At 41.9% G+C, this 14,579-nt stretch overlaps 1 protein-coding gene across 4 annotated transcripts in view; it reads left to right on the top strand.

Annotated features, from left to right (window-relative positions):
- PTPRK (protein tyrosine phosphatase receptor type K) overlaps nt 1-14,579 on the top strand; it is a 1,381,492-nt gene that overhangs the window by 417,909 nt on the left and 949,004 nt on the right. For all 4 annotated transcript variants that reach the window (XM_029594541.1, XM_029594542.1, XM_029594544.1 and 1 more), the window contains exon 3: nt 7,339-7,610. In XM_029594541.1, coding sequence (XP_029450401.1) covers nt 7,339-7,610 — 272 coding nt within the window. The remainder of the gene's footprint in view (nt 1-7,338; nt 7,611-14,579) is intronic.

The raw sequence follows: 14,579 nt of genomic DNA, 5'->3' as shown, positions 1-14,579 counted from the left end.
AGTGCTCTGCCATGCAGTCTTCAGTTTGGGATGCCCCATGTCATTGCTAATTTAGCCCTGTTTGTTGATGGAGAAAGCAAGTTTGCTACCCATAAACGGGATTCTTTGTAGTTAGGATGAATTACCCATGCTTAATACCTGTCTGCCTCTTTGGAGAGTGGACTGCCTAGCTAAAGCTCAGCTCTATAAATTGACTGAGGGGCTCATGAGGCAGCATATGCGTGGGAACTCTGCACATGTTCAGTAGTAACACTTTACTAAGTTAGAGAGAGGAGTCCATTTGTTGTTGTTGAATGATGATGCCAAATGGACCCATTTGTCACGACTAATTCATCCTGCTATCTAAAAATTCCATTTAAGGTAAGCAAACTTTGTAAACACTGAACAAATTTGTATTTGGAGATGGGAAATATAAGTAAGTAAATCAACTCATTTGTTGACTTTGATGTGGGTAGAAAATGTTATCTATCTTTACCTAATGAATGTTTCAAATTGCAAACTATTACAGTCGTTAAGGGCCCACAGCAAGTGCAAGATTTGTGTAGTTTATATTATGGGAAATGTGACTCCTCTGTTTGCTATTTCTTGATATATTCCTCATACCCTTGCACAATTTTTTGATGGAAAGGTTTCAAATATTTGACCACCTGCTAGGCTATGTATGGATCAATTACTGTATATTAACTGTCTATGTGCGCACACTATAACCAGTGTTTCCCATCCAGTGTGCCATCAAACCTGATCAGGTGTGCCACGGAAAAGTCACCACTACCTGATTCTCAGATCTAGACTAGTACCTGGACTTTGCTCTCAGCACCTCAGAAGCAAGGGACACCAGCAGTGATGACTCAACATGTAGAAGCTCCTTTATTAGAACATGTATATTCACATATGTCTCCCCTTCCTAGCTACAGCATGATCCCTGGAGTATGGAAACTAATAAGCACCAGGCAGAGAATGGAGAACTGAGCCCCGCTTTGTTCAGCATATATATCTCCCCCCTTCTGAGCTTTGTCCTGTCTTGCAGCCTGTCTTATCCCTAGGCTTAATGAGACAGGCAGAGCATGCACTAGATGTGACTTATTCTGAGTGTTGGGAGCAGCAGCAGTGGAGGAGCTCTGGCACTCACATGAGGCAGCCAAAGTAACTAATTAAGCTGGCTGCCTATGCCACACTGACTTCTCCTTTCTCTTGCACTTGTATGTGGAGAAAACTGGTCCTTGTTGATGGGATCATGTATGTCTTGGCCCCTCTCACCCTCTTTATTTTAAAACTTCAAAGAGACCCTGGCAGGATATTTCAGTGCTTCCGTAGCTTTCCTTCTGGCGAGCTGAATCTTCTCCATGTCTGCAATACCTGCTCAATGGAGGTTGATGTGCCACACAAGATTTTTGTTAATATAGGTGTGCCTTAGGCTTGAAATGGTTGGGAAACACTGCATGATACTATGTTTGCGTTGCTGGTCTTTGTGGCACACTATTCTGGTATCTTTTCTGGCTGATCTACAATTGGGTTTGAAAGCTCAGTAGACCATATGCATTGTTTTAGAACGAACAAGAAGTATTTTGCTTTGATAAATTTGGAAACAGTTTCAGTGAAATATTAAAAGGGATCCAGCCACTTCCACAGGTCAGAATTTCTGGAGGTTATGCAGGGTTTTTTGACAGGTGACTCAAGGGAATGCAGTGTAATTTTCTCTTTTATTAACTCTAGCATCAGAAAAGCCTCCCTGTCGTATTTCTTGTGCTTATGAAGAATGGTTCTGTATCCTTTGTTGCTTTTGTTGTATTTTTATCAGCTTGCTGAGGTGCTTCTAACTTTGAAGATGAGAGATCATTAAGAATCTTAACCACCACTTCATTCATTTTGTCACCATCTGCTGGGTTTGCAGTAGATGCCAAGGTCCTCAAGTATCAGCATAGACATAGAGCCTTTTTCACTAAACTTTTTTCCTACAGAATCCGAATGGGAGAAAAAAACCTTAGTTAAATAAAACCCATAATTAGCTAATGTGAATACACTTACAGTTCTTCACCCTTAAGAGCAAGACTATGCTCTCTCTTTTTTTTTCTCTTTCATGGTTGCTGTATGATCTTCTTTCAATGTGCTACATCTACAGGCTGTTTCAGAAAAGTGCAAATGGACGTATTACAGTGCTTCCTCATCAGTGCTTCAAGATTCAGGAGAGGAATTGTGCAACCCCCCCCCCCCCCCCCAAACAAACCTAAAAAATATGCAGAATGCTAGCTCTCTTTCGACAAGCAGTTATAAATTAGCCATTATGCATGGCTGAAATCATCAAACGATACCAACACAGACCCAGCTCTGAGCTCAGTAAAAGATTTACTGAGTATGCGTGGTATTTCTCTGCATGCTGCCATGAGACCTTCAGTCTTTTTTCTGAGCTACCGCATGGATGTATCCTAGACTCTCTTAAGTTTTCAACTTTTGACCTTGTGTTTTCTTTTACTAGCCTCACTTCTTCAAATTTATATTGCTGCCTCAGCAGCTCCTTAAACAAAACTTTTAAATTCTAGCTTAAAGAAAGAGAGGGAAAGATGAGTATGGAAAAGTGTAAAGCCAAGAAGCCTGTAGTCAGCTGCTTCAAGACCTACATCTATGGGTACTAGATGTCTGTCACCGATAGGCATAGAGTCTCACAGCCTAGGCCTGGGCCATGACTCCTCTAATTGGTTTACACAGCTGTGATAGGATGTCCCCCAGGGTACAGCAACATAGTGCCTGGAAGATGGAGGTCTTAAGAAAGACACCGCTGGGCAAGAGCCTGAAGCTCAGCACAGTGATGGTAGCAAAGCTGTTTCTCATCTAGGAGTGAGGTGCCATTGGACACTCGATATTGGAGGTCAAAACTGGATTCTTTCTCTTCTCCATCCTACAAGCTTGGGAGAGCTCCCTCCTGTTCCCCTGGTGCTGATTTCCAGATCCACCTCAGGTCAGAGGTTGAGCACGGCATGGGAAACCTACAGCACTGAAAAAGGTGCTGAGAAGTATATCCAGATAATGCAAGGGACTCTCTTTGGTGGTCTTCCATCTTGGAGCCAAAGAGGTGGTTGATGCCAATGAAACAGGGCTCCACTGGAGTGGATCCTTCATCTACACAGAGGCAGGTAGATAGCCTTATCCACGCATGTCTCATCAGCCTTCAGGGCATGTAAACTTACCATGGTAAACCACCTGTTCTTCCCAGACCTGTTGCTATCAGTGTCCTCAGTGTGAAGCTTGCATTCTAAAATGCAGTTAATCCATTCAGCTGGGATGCCTTCACTGGTTACCCATAAAATACAGGATAAAATACAAAGTAATCTCAATCATTCATAGTTTAATTTACAACTCTACATCCACTTGGCTTTGCACCTTACTCCGCATTTACAAACCCACCCGACACTTAAGATCACTTACTCAAAATCTCTTAGACATTCCATCACCACGACAGGCCAGATTAGATATCACCAGGAAAAGAGCTTTTTCAGTTGCAGGACCATCTCTCTGGAACTCTTTACCCAACCCACTCCGTTTAATATCAAATCCTCATCATTTCAAAAAGGCTTTAAAAACATTCTTTTTTCAACAAGCATTTAACATTCCCACTAAACATCTCCCCGATCAAAAATGAAACTCATCCCCTAAATTTCTCTCATCAGATACATATTACATTATCGTCTCTCTTCTATTATCCCATCCGTGTTCTTTCTAGGACATTACAATTCGATAAGTTGCTACCCCCCCCCTCTCCTCCCCCCCTCCATCCCTTTTACCCTCCCTACTCTTTACCCATGGCATGTTACCATTATTATTATTTTGTTATTTAATAATTTGTTTTAGCTAACATTTATCTAGCTATTTAGTTAAATTTATGTATTTTAAGTTTATTTTAGTTATATTTATTTTTACTTTATTTTAACATGTTGTAAACCGTTTTGATAAAATTTTATTTTAAAAAGCGGTATATAAATACTTTTAAATACATAAATAAATATCGGAGCAGAACACTTTAGCCCATGAGCTCAGGTGTCCTGCTGCTGAAGTTAGATCACATTAAAGAGGTATGACGTAAGAAAATAAGCCTACCCCTAACCCCACGCAGCTCAACTTCCACTGGATCATCTCTACACAACCTCACCTGCCCTCCCTGGATGTTTCCTGCCCATTACAATCTATTTACACATAATATTTTGAACACCCTAGCTAACTTTTCACCTGCCTCTCCCTTACGCAAATCAAGACGTTGACACATGACTTGTAAATAGTTATCTACTATTATATTGTTATATTGACTATAGTTTTATAACGCTACCGCTGTTGTAAAATGCTGTCTTAGTTTGTTAGTTATTTATGATTTCCTACGTATGCATCTATCCCTGCCTCTCCATGCATCTAGCACTCTCTCTCTATCCTTTGCACGCTCACTTCTCCTATTCTGCGAATCCATATTTTTTGTAACCGATTTCTCTTTCTACTTCTCCCTGTTTTTGCATTGTAAACCGGCATGTCTCTGACGAATGTCGGTAAAGAAAATCCTTAAAATAAATAAGAATTGCCATGCTGGATCAGACCTCGGTCCATTGAGCCTAACATAAACATTCTGTCTCTAAATGTGGCCACTCCAGGCCACAAGTATTTGTTTAAGATCATTTATAGCCCATGCCTCCAAAGTTTGGGAGCGGGTTACAGTAAAACATAAACCGTAAAACGTAAACCAGAAAACAAGTACCCATCAGATCCCCAATAGTTAATTTATTTCGTGTATCTCATTCCCAGGGATAAGTACTGGCTTTACCAATTCTATCTGGCTAACAACTGTTTATGGACTTTTCCTTCAGGAATGTCTCTAACGCTTTTTGGAACCCCACTATGTTAGTTGCTTTGACCACATCCTCCGGCAACAGATTCCAAAACTTGATTATGCGCCGAGTGAAAAAATATTTTCTATAATTTGTTTTAAAGCTGCTAGTTGCTGGCTTCATGGATTATCCCAATGGAATGTTTCAAAGGGTAAATAACCATTCCCAATTTCTGTTCCACCCCACTTAGGGTTTTATAAATCTGTCATATCCTCTCTGCCATCTTTTCCAAGCCAAAGAGCCCTAATCTGTTTAGCCTTTCTCCATAAGGGAGCTGTGAGAGAGTCCATAAGAAACTCCCTTAAAGGACTGGCCACAGGTATATCTGCTCCTGTCCTTAAGGATCAGCACTGCAAGGGATTCTGGTCTGGAGACTTCCCTTTAGCCTGGCTTAAGATGGCAGGGCCCAAAGAGCTTGGGGAGGCCCAGGGAAGCAAAAATAGAGCGACCGTGTGTAAAGCCCTCCCGTATCAAAGGACTGTGCCACACCTGACCTAAGGTGAGGCACGTTTTCATAGTGCTCCTGAAGTGAAGGTGTAATGCAGCCCTTTGTGTTGAAGCTGCTCTCTGCTCCCTGCTTCAACGGCAGGGGAGAAGAAAAACAACCAATAAGGGCTGTATAACATAGTCTAGGTAAAACAAATAAGCATGGGTGTAGCTTGCTTATTGCGGCGGTTACTACCCCTACTACCCCTAACTAATCAAGCTAGATATTTCACTTGGATGCAGCTCCATCACTGCTTTCTACATTAATGGTGGTGGTGGAAAGGAAATAGAACCAAGAGCTAAGAGAAACAGATAAGTATGAGAGAAAAAATGTGTGTGAAGCTTGCTGGGCAAACTGGATGGGCCGTTTGGTCTTCTTCTGCCGTCATTTCTATGTTTCTATGAAGCTCTTTATGCTGTAAATAAAGTGCACTTCAGCAACAGTCAGTCTACCTTTCGTTTCCTCTGGCTGCTATCAAGCTTGTCTACCGCTCAGTCCACCACAGGAGCTTTTGCATCTCCTTTATCATTTTGTGGTTATTCTCTGCAACTTTTCTATTTCCACTATTTCGTCTTTGAGATGGGGAGAACAGAATTGCACACAATACTCAAGGTTTGGTCAAGTCATGGATCTATACATGGGCATTAAGATATTCTCAGATTTATTCTCTATTTTTGTCCAAATAATTCCTAACATACTGTTCGCCTTTTTGACTGCCGCTGCACACTGAGTCGAAGATTTCAAGATATTATCCACAAGGACTACCAGGACCTTTTTTATTTTTTTTTTTCTGGGTGGTGACTCCTAACGTGGAACCCAGCTTTTGTGTACCTGTAGTTTGGGATTATAATTTCCCTATGTGCAATACCTTGTATTTGTTCACATTAATTTGCATCTGGCATTTAATGCAAACCTAGTCTCCAGTTCTTCACAATCCATTGCTGCTTTAATGACTTGATTATAATTGTGTGTCATCTACAAATTTGGTCACCTCACTTAATCCCTTTTTCCAGATCATTTATGAATATGCTAAATGGCATAGGTCCCAATATAGACCCCTAGGGCACTCCACTAACAACATTTCTCCATTTCAGAAAACTGACCATTTGATCCTAACCTCTGGTCAGCAGGTCTTAGGTGGGTCCTTGGGGCAGTCCAAAGCAGAGCATAGGTCAGGGCAGGCAGCAGACAACAGAGATGGTAGGCAAGCCAGGGGTCGATGCAGGCCACGGGCAGCAACTGAGAACAAGTCCGAGGTCAGGGCAGGTGGCAGAGTGAGGTCGGGCCCAAAAGCGTGTGGTGAATTCCAGGCAGCAATCAACGAAGATCTGAGTCCAAGCCAGGGTCAAAGTTCAGGAAATCAAGCCGAGGGTACAAGGAACAATGGACAAGATAGAGAAGACAGATAACAAGGTGGTCAAGGCATAGACGAGGCAAAGGCAAGGAAGGAAGCAGGTAAGGCATAAAAGGAATGGCAAGGTAGATGGAAAAGCAACATGCACTGGAATCAAGCACCAGAGGGACCTGTTGCTGAAGTAAAGGGAAAAGGTCTGGCAGGCCCTTAAATAGTGCTAGGTCCATGACAGTATACATGGGTACTGCGGCCTGGTTCCTGTCGTGTGCCCTTTAAATGTGAGTGCATTGGGCATGTGTGCCAAGCCGGAGGGTGGGGGCAGGCAATGGTGGCATCCTGCCGTGAAACTCGGCATCTTCCTGCTGCAAAGACTGTCAGCGCAGGGGGTGAGTGTCACGGCTCGTGGGGCTATCCTGTGAGCTGTCTAATGTGACACTGTCTATGGAGAGCCCTGCTGCTTTCCATTCCCATTGACGCTTTTTTGTGTGTTCCTGTTATCTAAGTAGAATTCACTTTACACAATTTTTTTTTCACCCATTCCTTTTCTCATTCCCCCTCCCTCCCCCCCCCTCAGAAATCTCACCTTGTTTCTTTTTCCACTAATCTTTCTTTTTCTGTCCCATTTTGCCTTTCAGGCTCATACATGATAGTGGAATCTGCCAGACATGATCCTGGAGAAAAGGCACGACTGCAACTCCCGACAATGAAGGAGAATGACACTCACTGCATCGACTTCAACTATTTGCTCTACAGCCAGAGCGGGGTCAGCCCAGGGACACTCAATATCTTTGTGCGGGTGAACAAGGGGCCCCTCGCTAACCCCATTTGGAATGTAACTGGCTCCACCAGCAGGGACTGGCTTCGGGCTGAACTGGCTGTTAGCACCTTCTGGCCGAATGAGTATCAGGTAAAGCCACATTAATCTCTCCTGCATAAGTGTTACAAGCTAGTTCATTACATCTAATGCTAAGATCAGCTCCAGCTCTGTAGACACCCTATTTGAACCTATTGCTAATACTATTGAAGCTGTGCATTAATCCTCTTTCCCTAAATCCTTTAAAAAAAAAAAAAATTATTGCAGTTATGGTCTGTTGGTTGTATTGCTTTTTTGTTCATGTGCATCAGTATTAAAATAAGTAACTGTACAGTTACGGGTATGTTAATGCAAGTGTGAGTTGAGTTGCCTGTGTATATATGTGAGCACCTGGCTAGTGAGCACTGCTCCTGGTGTCCTTCTGGGGTGTAATATATTTTCAAACAGTGAAACCTGATGCATGTGGAACCCCATGTCCTAAGGAAAAGGTGGAAGAAGCATGACGGCTCATTTTACAAGGGGTTGGGGGAGGGTAAGTTCTCTATGGGCTTGTGGTTAACACAGCCTTGTAAAGAATACTGTATTTTGACGGTGGCTTTTGAATGTCACCTTATGGTGCCAAGCCAGCTGTGAATTCTTCTTTAGTTCACAGTTTATTTAACTCACTTGCCTGGGCAGCAGTTGCATTCATCCTCTTTGCAGCTTCAGCCTTATAGATTATACATGTATTGATTTTTTTTTTTTTTGACCCATGTTATCTCTCGTGGAGTGACAGGGGGTGTAGGGTGATGCCAGTTGTACCCCTTTGTCTACACGTAGCATCATGAGACTGGTTTTCCGGAGCCGAGCTGCAGATAACTGAATGTCTCTCAAATCCTGTAAAGCCATGATGCCATTGGAATGTAACTGAGATAGCCACGGCATTATGAGGGCGAAATATCACATCTTATTCACGTTTTTGATTATGATCTGAGAGTTTCGTGGTTTAACTGAAATTAAGACCCTCTTACCCCTCCCTGACCCCGGTCCTGGAATGTGCTTTGTGCTAAAATGGGAATAAGTGTTATCAGTGAGAGCAGTGAAGTGAGAGTCCGGAGGATGCCTAGGATGCAAGTACACATCTTTTCTGTTGTTGATTTCTCTGAATGACCTTGAGCAAGTCACTTTGAAACCCTGCACTTCAGTTAACTCCACTGTAATTAGGTGGTAATAACTTGATTCTTTTTCTGTCCCTACTTCTTTAGAAGCTTTCATGCAGTCTGGGTTCCAAAAATATGCTGTTCCAGAGATGGCTGCTTGTATATTTTTTTTAACTATTAAGGTGTTTGGAATCCTGTTCACATGAAAGATGCCATAAAAATTCAAGTATTTTAAGAAAACTTGCATGTTTTTATGGACTAAAGATCTACATATGCATGTCAGATTCAGGATATTCTGATAAAGCAGTCACTGCTGTAGTAGAGATACATTACTACCCTGTATTTAATAAGAATGACCTTGTCTACCATGTTTCATTTGATTAAAGAAAAAAAAGTACCCCTTCGGTGTAGCAATCTATTGCTGGACATTTTGTAAATAGCAGTAATAGAAGTGTTTTGAAACTCCTAAAATAAAAAAAATAAAAAAAACTTCAAAGGATACAGCTAATGTGAATATGGAGAAACATGTAGCTGTTCTTACATGATCAAACACTTCTCATTGGCTTGCTTTCAGAGCTCATTAATTTCATAGTTTTCCATAATCACTCAGTTGTTCAGTAAGAGAAACAGAGTAGTGGTGTTCAATGAAAAAAAATCAAACAAATCTGCATTTATATCCAGTCTTGGTGACTGGTGGGGTGTGCCTATGCTTCCCACTGGCTACTAACCAAGACATTTTAAAATATAAATAATGGGTTAGTGGGTTGGACTGTGGTCCCCCCCTCGCACACGAAACCACTTAAACCAAAACCGTTCTCTTCACCCTTCCTCCTCAACACCTCATCACCCCAGCTATTACCACATCGTGCATCTGCAGGGGTTCTGGGGACAGGAGCCATCCTCCATTGTTCCTACCTCCTCCTCCAACTTTTCAATTCCTTCTTCCTCCCCCACCAAACCCATGTAAATAAAAGCCATGCAGGCACCCTAGGACCCTCCAGCCCCATTGCGGGTCTGGGTCTTCAGAGGGGCCTGAGTAATCCATAGTTGCTCTTGGCCAGCAGTTACGGTTTTGCAAAACGGCTGCTGTTAATTCTGAGGCTGGCACCATTATATTGTGCAGTAATATTCTCTTGTAGAATAAAATGGCGCCAGCTTTGGGTTGACCAGTGGCTATTTTGGAAGGCAAGAGCAGCAGGCAGGAGTGACTAGGGATCAGTTCTGCAGAGTTGCGCTGGGGTAAGGATGGGGGTGGAAGGAAGTTGGTGGGACTGGTGATGTTTGTTTAAATGGGTTTGGTGAGCAGGGGGAGGGGTACCTTTTGTCTTTTCCCCTTTCAGCAAATGGGAGGAGGGTCAAAGTTTGCTGGGATAGGGACAGGGAGTTCTGAATTCAGGTTCGTGTGTGAGGGAGGGTCAGTGTATGTTGGGATCCAGCTTGTGGTGGTGTGGGGGGGGGGGAGACAGTGTGTTCAATTTGGGTTGGGGGGGGTGGGGAAGGGTAAGCTGGGGCAGGGCAAGTTGGGATTCAGCAGGTCACCGTGCTGTGGTCAAGCTGGAGATGGTGGGTCACAGTCTGATGGGGTCATGTTAAGGAAAGGGGGATTGGTGTGCTGGGTTGTGCTGAAGGGGGGGCAGAGCATGCTGGGACTAAGCTGCTGATGGAGAAAGGGAGGAGGGAGTGCTCAGATGGGGAGGGGGGTCAGAGTATGCTGGATACAAGCTGAGGCAAAGGGAATGAAGTGCTGTGGATGGGTGTGTTGGGTTTGCATTGAGAAGGAGGACAGTGACTAAAGGCATCTGGGAGATTCAACAGGTTCCTGCAAATAGTAATCTAATTTGGTTCATCTGCTGCTCTTGAATATGAGAATTTTAGTTGACTTATTTACTCTGTCTCTTTGGCCTCTCTTAATGTCCCACAACTTAGTATTTTGTACTTTTCTGGGGGGAAGGGAGGGGTTCAATCTGAAATCCTTTATCTGCAAATAGGTATAGCTTGGAACTGGAGCAGTGCAAGCTTCCTTCCCTGCAATGTGCTTCAACCCTGCTCTGGATGGGCCTCCTCTAGGGATAAATGAGCCCTTCAGCCTCTATGCCTATATGTAATCTTTGGCCTCTTTGCTGAGACTGCCAGCAGTGGTGCCAGTTAGTAACAAATGTGCTAGATTTAGGCACCTATCCATTGTGAAGTGGACCGAGACCACCAATTTATTTCATTTTGGCCACCAGACAGCTTTTCAGATGGTAATGATTTTTGCTTATCATCAGCCTGAGTCAGATTTAAATTGATGACCTAAAGGTGCAAACTCCTTCAGTCCTGTTGTTCTCAGCAGATTGGAAAAATGCCTCTGCCACAAGGCAAATCTCTAAAAACATTTAAATTATTTCCTTTTTTTTTTTTTTTTCATTTCAAACTGAAGCTTGGGTTTATAATAACAGTAAAGGGCTACGGGGTGTTAGGAGCACCCAGCTTTTGCCTCAGACTCTTGTATTGCTATTTCTACTATTTCTTATTGGATTTGTAAAAGTCTTAAGTGCCTGGCTTTATTGATTTATAGGTATCTGTGTATACACACTTTATAATGGAATTGAAATGGTTGGCAAAGAATTAATGTATTTTATTTATTTTTTGTTGAGAATGTTATACAGAGCAGTGCTTCTGCTTTCAGTAGTTAGTTATTGCCTTATAAGATATTGAAGCCAAAATTCCCAAGCCCTGGTCTCTATTACAAAGGCTGGCTGAAGGATGTGGGGGAGGGAGACAGTGTTGACTGCCCCTTGAGAAAGGGAGGGGAGCAGTAAAACTCAATGACCAGACTTGGGAGGGGGCATCTGTACTGGGTTCTGAAGGGAGCCATGATTTGCTGTGCTTTGGCTAAGATTGTCTTAATTAAATTCATTGTTTTTATATTCCGACGTTCATATGGTATATCACATCGGTTTACAATAAATAAGGCATAGAATTCAATAAAACTCATCACAATAAACATTAAATACAATAAAATTGACATCATAAAATACAATTCAGTATTATAAAATACAGTTAAAAACTATCTAGAGTTCTTAATAGACCTGGAAATTGGTTAAATGAGATGTGGGTATGGCAATTAAGGAATTAAATATATAACTAGATGTTAGGTAAAAGCCTGTTGAAAGAGGCAGCTTTTAATGCCCTTCTTGAATGATCTGCTGCTTGGCTCCTTCCTTAACGCTTGCGGGTGTGAATCCCATAACTGGGGACCAGCGATTGATATGGCTCTTAGTGACAGCAGGATTAGATGGGAGCAAGGATGAAAATGGGGGAGGGGAAGAAAACTCTGGGTAGTTTATAGTACTGGTGCTCCCAGTACAGAGACATTCTAATTGAGCTGCAGACTGAAAGGTCTAGGAAGAAACTGCCATGATAAAAACAAACAAACAAAAAAAACCCTCTATGCCATGTTTTCCATCAGTTCCTTGGCAAGATTTTGTTATATGAACATAAGAACATGCCATACTGGGTCAGACCAAGGGTCCATCAAGCCCAGCATCCTGTTTCCAACAGTGGCCAATCCAGGCCATAAGAACCTGGCAAGAACCCAAAAACTAAGTCTATTCCATGTTACTGTTGCTAGTAATAGCAGTGGCTATTTTCTAAGTCAGCTTAATTAATAGCAGGTAATGGACTTCTCCAAGAACTTATCCAATCCTTTTTTAAACACCGCTATACTAACTGCACTAACCACATCCTCTGGCAACAAATTCCAGAGTTTAATTGTGCGTTGAGTAAAAAAGAACTTTCTCCGATTAGTTTTAAATGTGCCCCATGCTAACTTCATGGAGTGCCCCCTAGTCTTTCTATTATCCGAAAGAGTAAATAACCGATTCCCATCTACCCATTCTAGACCTCTCATGATTTTAAACACCTCTCATATCCCCCCTCAGCTGTCTCTTCTCCAAGCTGAAAAGTCCTAACTTCTTTAGTCTTTCCTCATAGGGGAGCTGTTCCATTCTCCTTATCATGTTTACAGTACCTTTTACTAATGATTGAATTTTTTTTTCTGGCTCCTACTGTACTTTTTTCTTTGCATGGTTTTATTTTTCTCTCTGAGCTGTAATCCATTTCTATTTCAAAGATTGTATTTTTTTTTCCCTTCTGCATGCCAGACATCTAAATTCTGGGAACTGAATCTTGGTTCCATAGGAGGCAGGAGAAACGAGAAAAGACAACAGACCATAGTCTGAAATGACAGTTTATTTTTGAAAAGGAGCTGCTCTTTGTGAGAATCTATGGTATGGGTTTTGGAAGCAGAGAGAAAAGTCAAAGGGGGATAATTAGAGTATCTTAATTATGATAAGTTAGTTTGGAAACAAAGACAGACCAGAGAAGAATATCAGAGGTGTGTGTCATACTTGTGACTGGTGATTTTCTTCTCTTCTGCATCCCCTTTTGATAGCAAGGTATAAAATTTAATTGTGTTTGCAAGGGAAGTGAGTTGCTGGAAGTGAAGCAGGATGTTCTGTGGACTGAGTAAACAATTTAGGTAATCCACTTGTTGCACTTTCATTTAATCTGGTGTCCCTTTTGGCTATAAAAACAAGACTCAAAAAGAATTATGATTGGGGAAATCAGCTCTGTGATGTTAGTCGTCCTAGTGATGTTTTGTTTTTGTTTTTTGTTTTTTTAGACCAAATTACAGTTCCAGTGTAGCAATTGGAAAGTCTCAGAACATGATTGCATACTAAAAGCAGAGAACCATCTGTTTAAAAGTATGATTGTTTTTGTGTAAAAAAAAAAAAAAAGTTCCTGCTTTCCTTACCCTGTCATCTCCACTTACTCTTGCCAACATACATTTCCTTCCTCATTGGTAGAAAAAGAAACCTTCCTTCTCCAAAGCTGCTGTCTCCTCCTGATTCTTCTTGTGCCATTTGAGACTGTCCCAAAACACACAGATTTCCCCCCCCCCCCTTCCATCTCAGAAGAGCCCAACAGCCCAATTCCGCATGTGCTCAGACTTCTATTTCCATGCAGGACGTGCAAATTCAAATGTCTTCAGTGTGGCATGGGAGTGTTGACAGCAATATATATAAACAGGGAATCTGACCACAGATAAGGACCATAAGGCCCATCTAGTCTACCCAGTTCACTTCCTTTAAGAATGCCATGGACCATATTTGATCTCTTTCATTTCTCCTTAACTAAGGATCCCCCGTGCTTATTCCATGCCTTTTTTTGAAGTGTTAGTTTTTGTTTCCACTAGTTCCACTGGAAGGCTGTGTTCTTTGCCTCTACCACCCTTTCTGTGAAGAAATAGTTTTGAATGCTACTGCTGATTCTAACCCTTTGACTTCCTCTAAAGTTTTCTTCCCTCAGAAAAATATACGCTCTTTGTGCATAACTTATAGCTAGAATATATATTTTATTATTTCATTTATATTCCACTTTATGCTGCAAGGTTCTAAAGTGGATAACAAAATGGCATAAATGGCTAAAATAAAATCACATAAAAACATAAATACGTTCAAAATAGTAAAAATACACAATAATATGCAATAAAACTGTTCAAAAATAAAAGTAATGTAATCAAACCATAGAAGGAAATGCCAGCACAAATAAGTATAACCTCATCCCAGTGTGCTTGTCCTGCATGGGTGGGGACCAGAGTCCCTGGCTAGCTCTTCTATTCAACTCTTTTCCCAGGGGTGTGAATCCTTTTTATGGGTGGAAAGAGTGAACTTTCAAGGCCCAGTGCTGGGGTGGCTGACTTCCCTCTGCTTGTCCCTGGAAGAGATACAATTTTCTTCACTGTGTGTTTTGTGCCCAAACAAACACTCTGGAGTCACTTGGGTTAGTGTATGAAAATTAGTTTTTACAGTTAACATTGATGCAACTGGTACAATAAATATAGGTCCAATACCACAGGCTTCCTTGATTCTTTTACTGT

Source organism: Rhinatrema bivittatum, chromosome 3, assembly GCF_901001135.1.
Source record: "Rhinatrema bivittatum chromosome 3, aRhiBiv1.1, whole genome shotgun sequence".
NCBI lineage: Eukaryota > Metazoa > Chordata > Amphibia > Gymnophiona > Rhinatrematidae > Rhinatrema > Rhinatrema bivittatum.
Note: the sequence above shows the minus strand (reverse complement) of the source record. Positions and strands in the feature narration are given on the sequence as shown.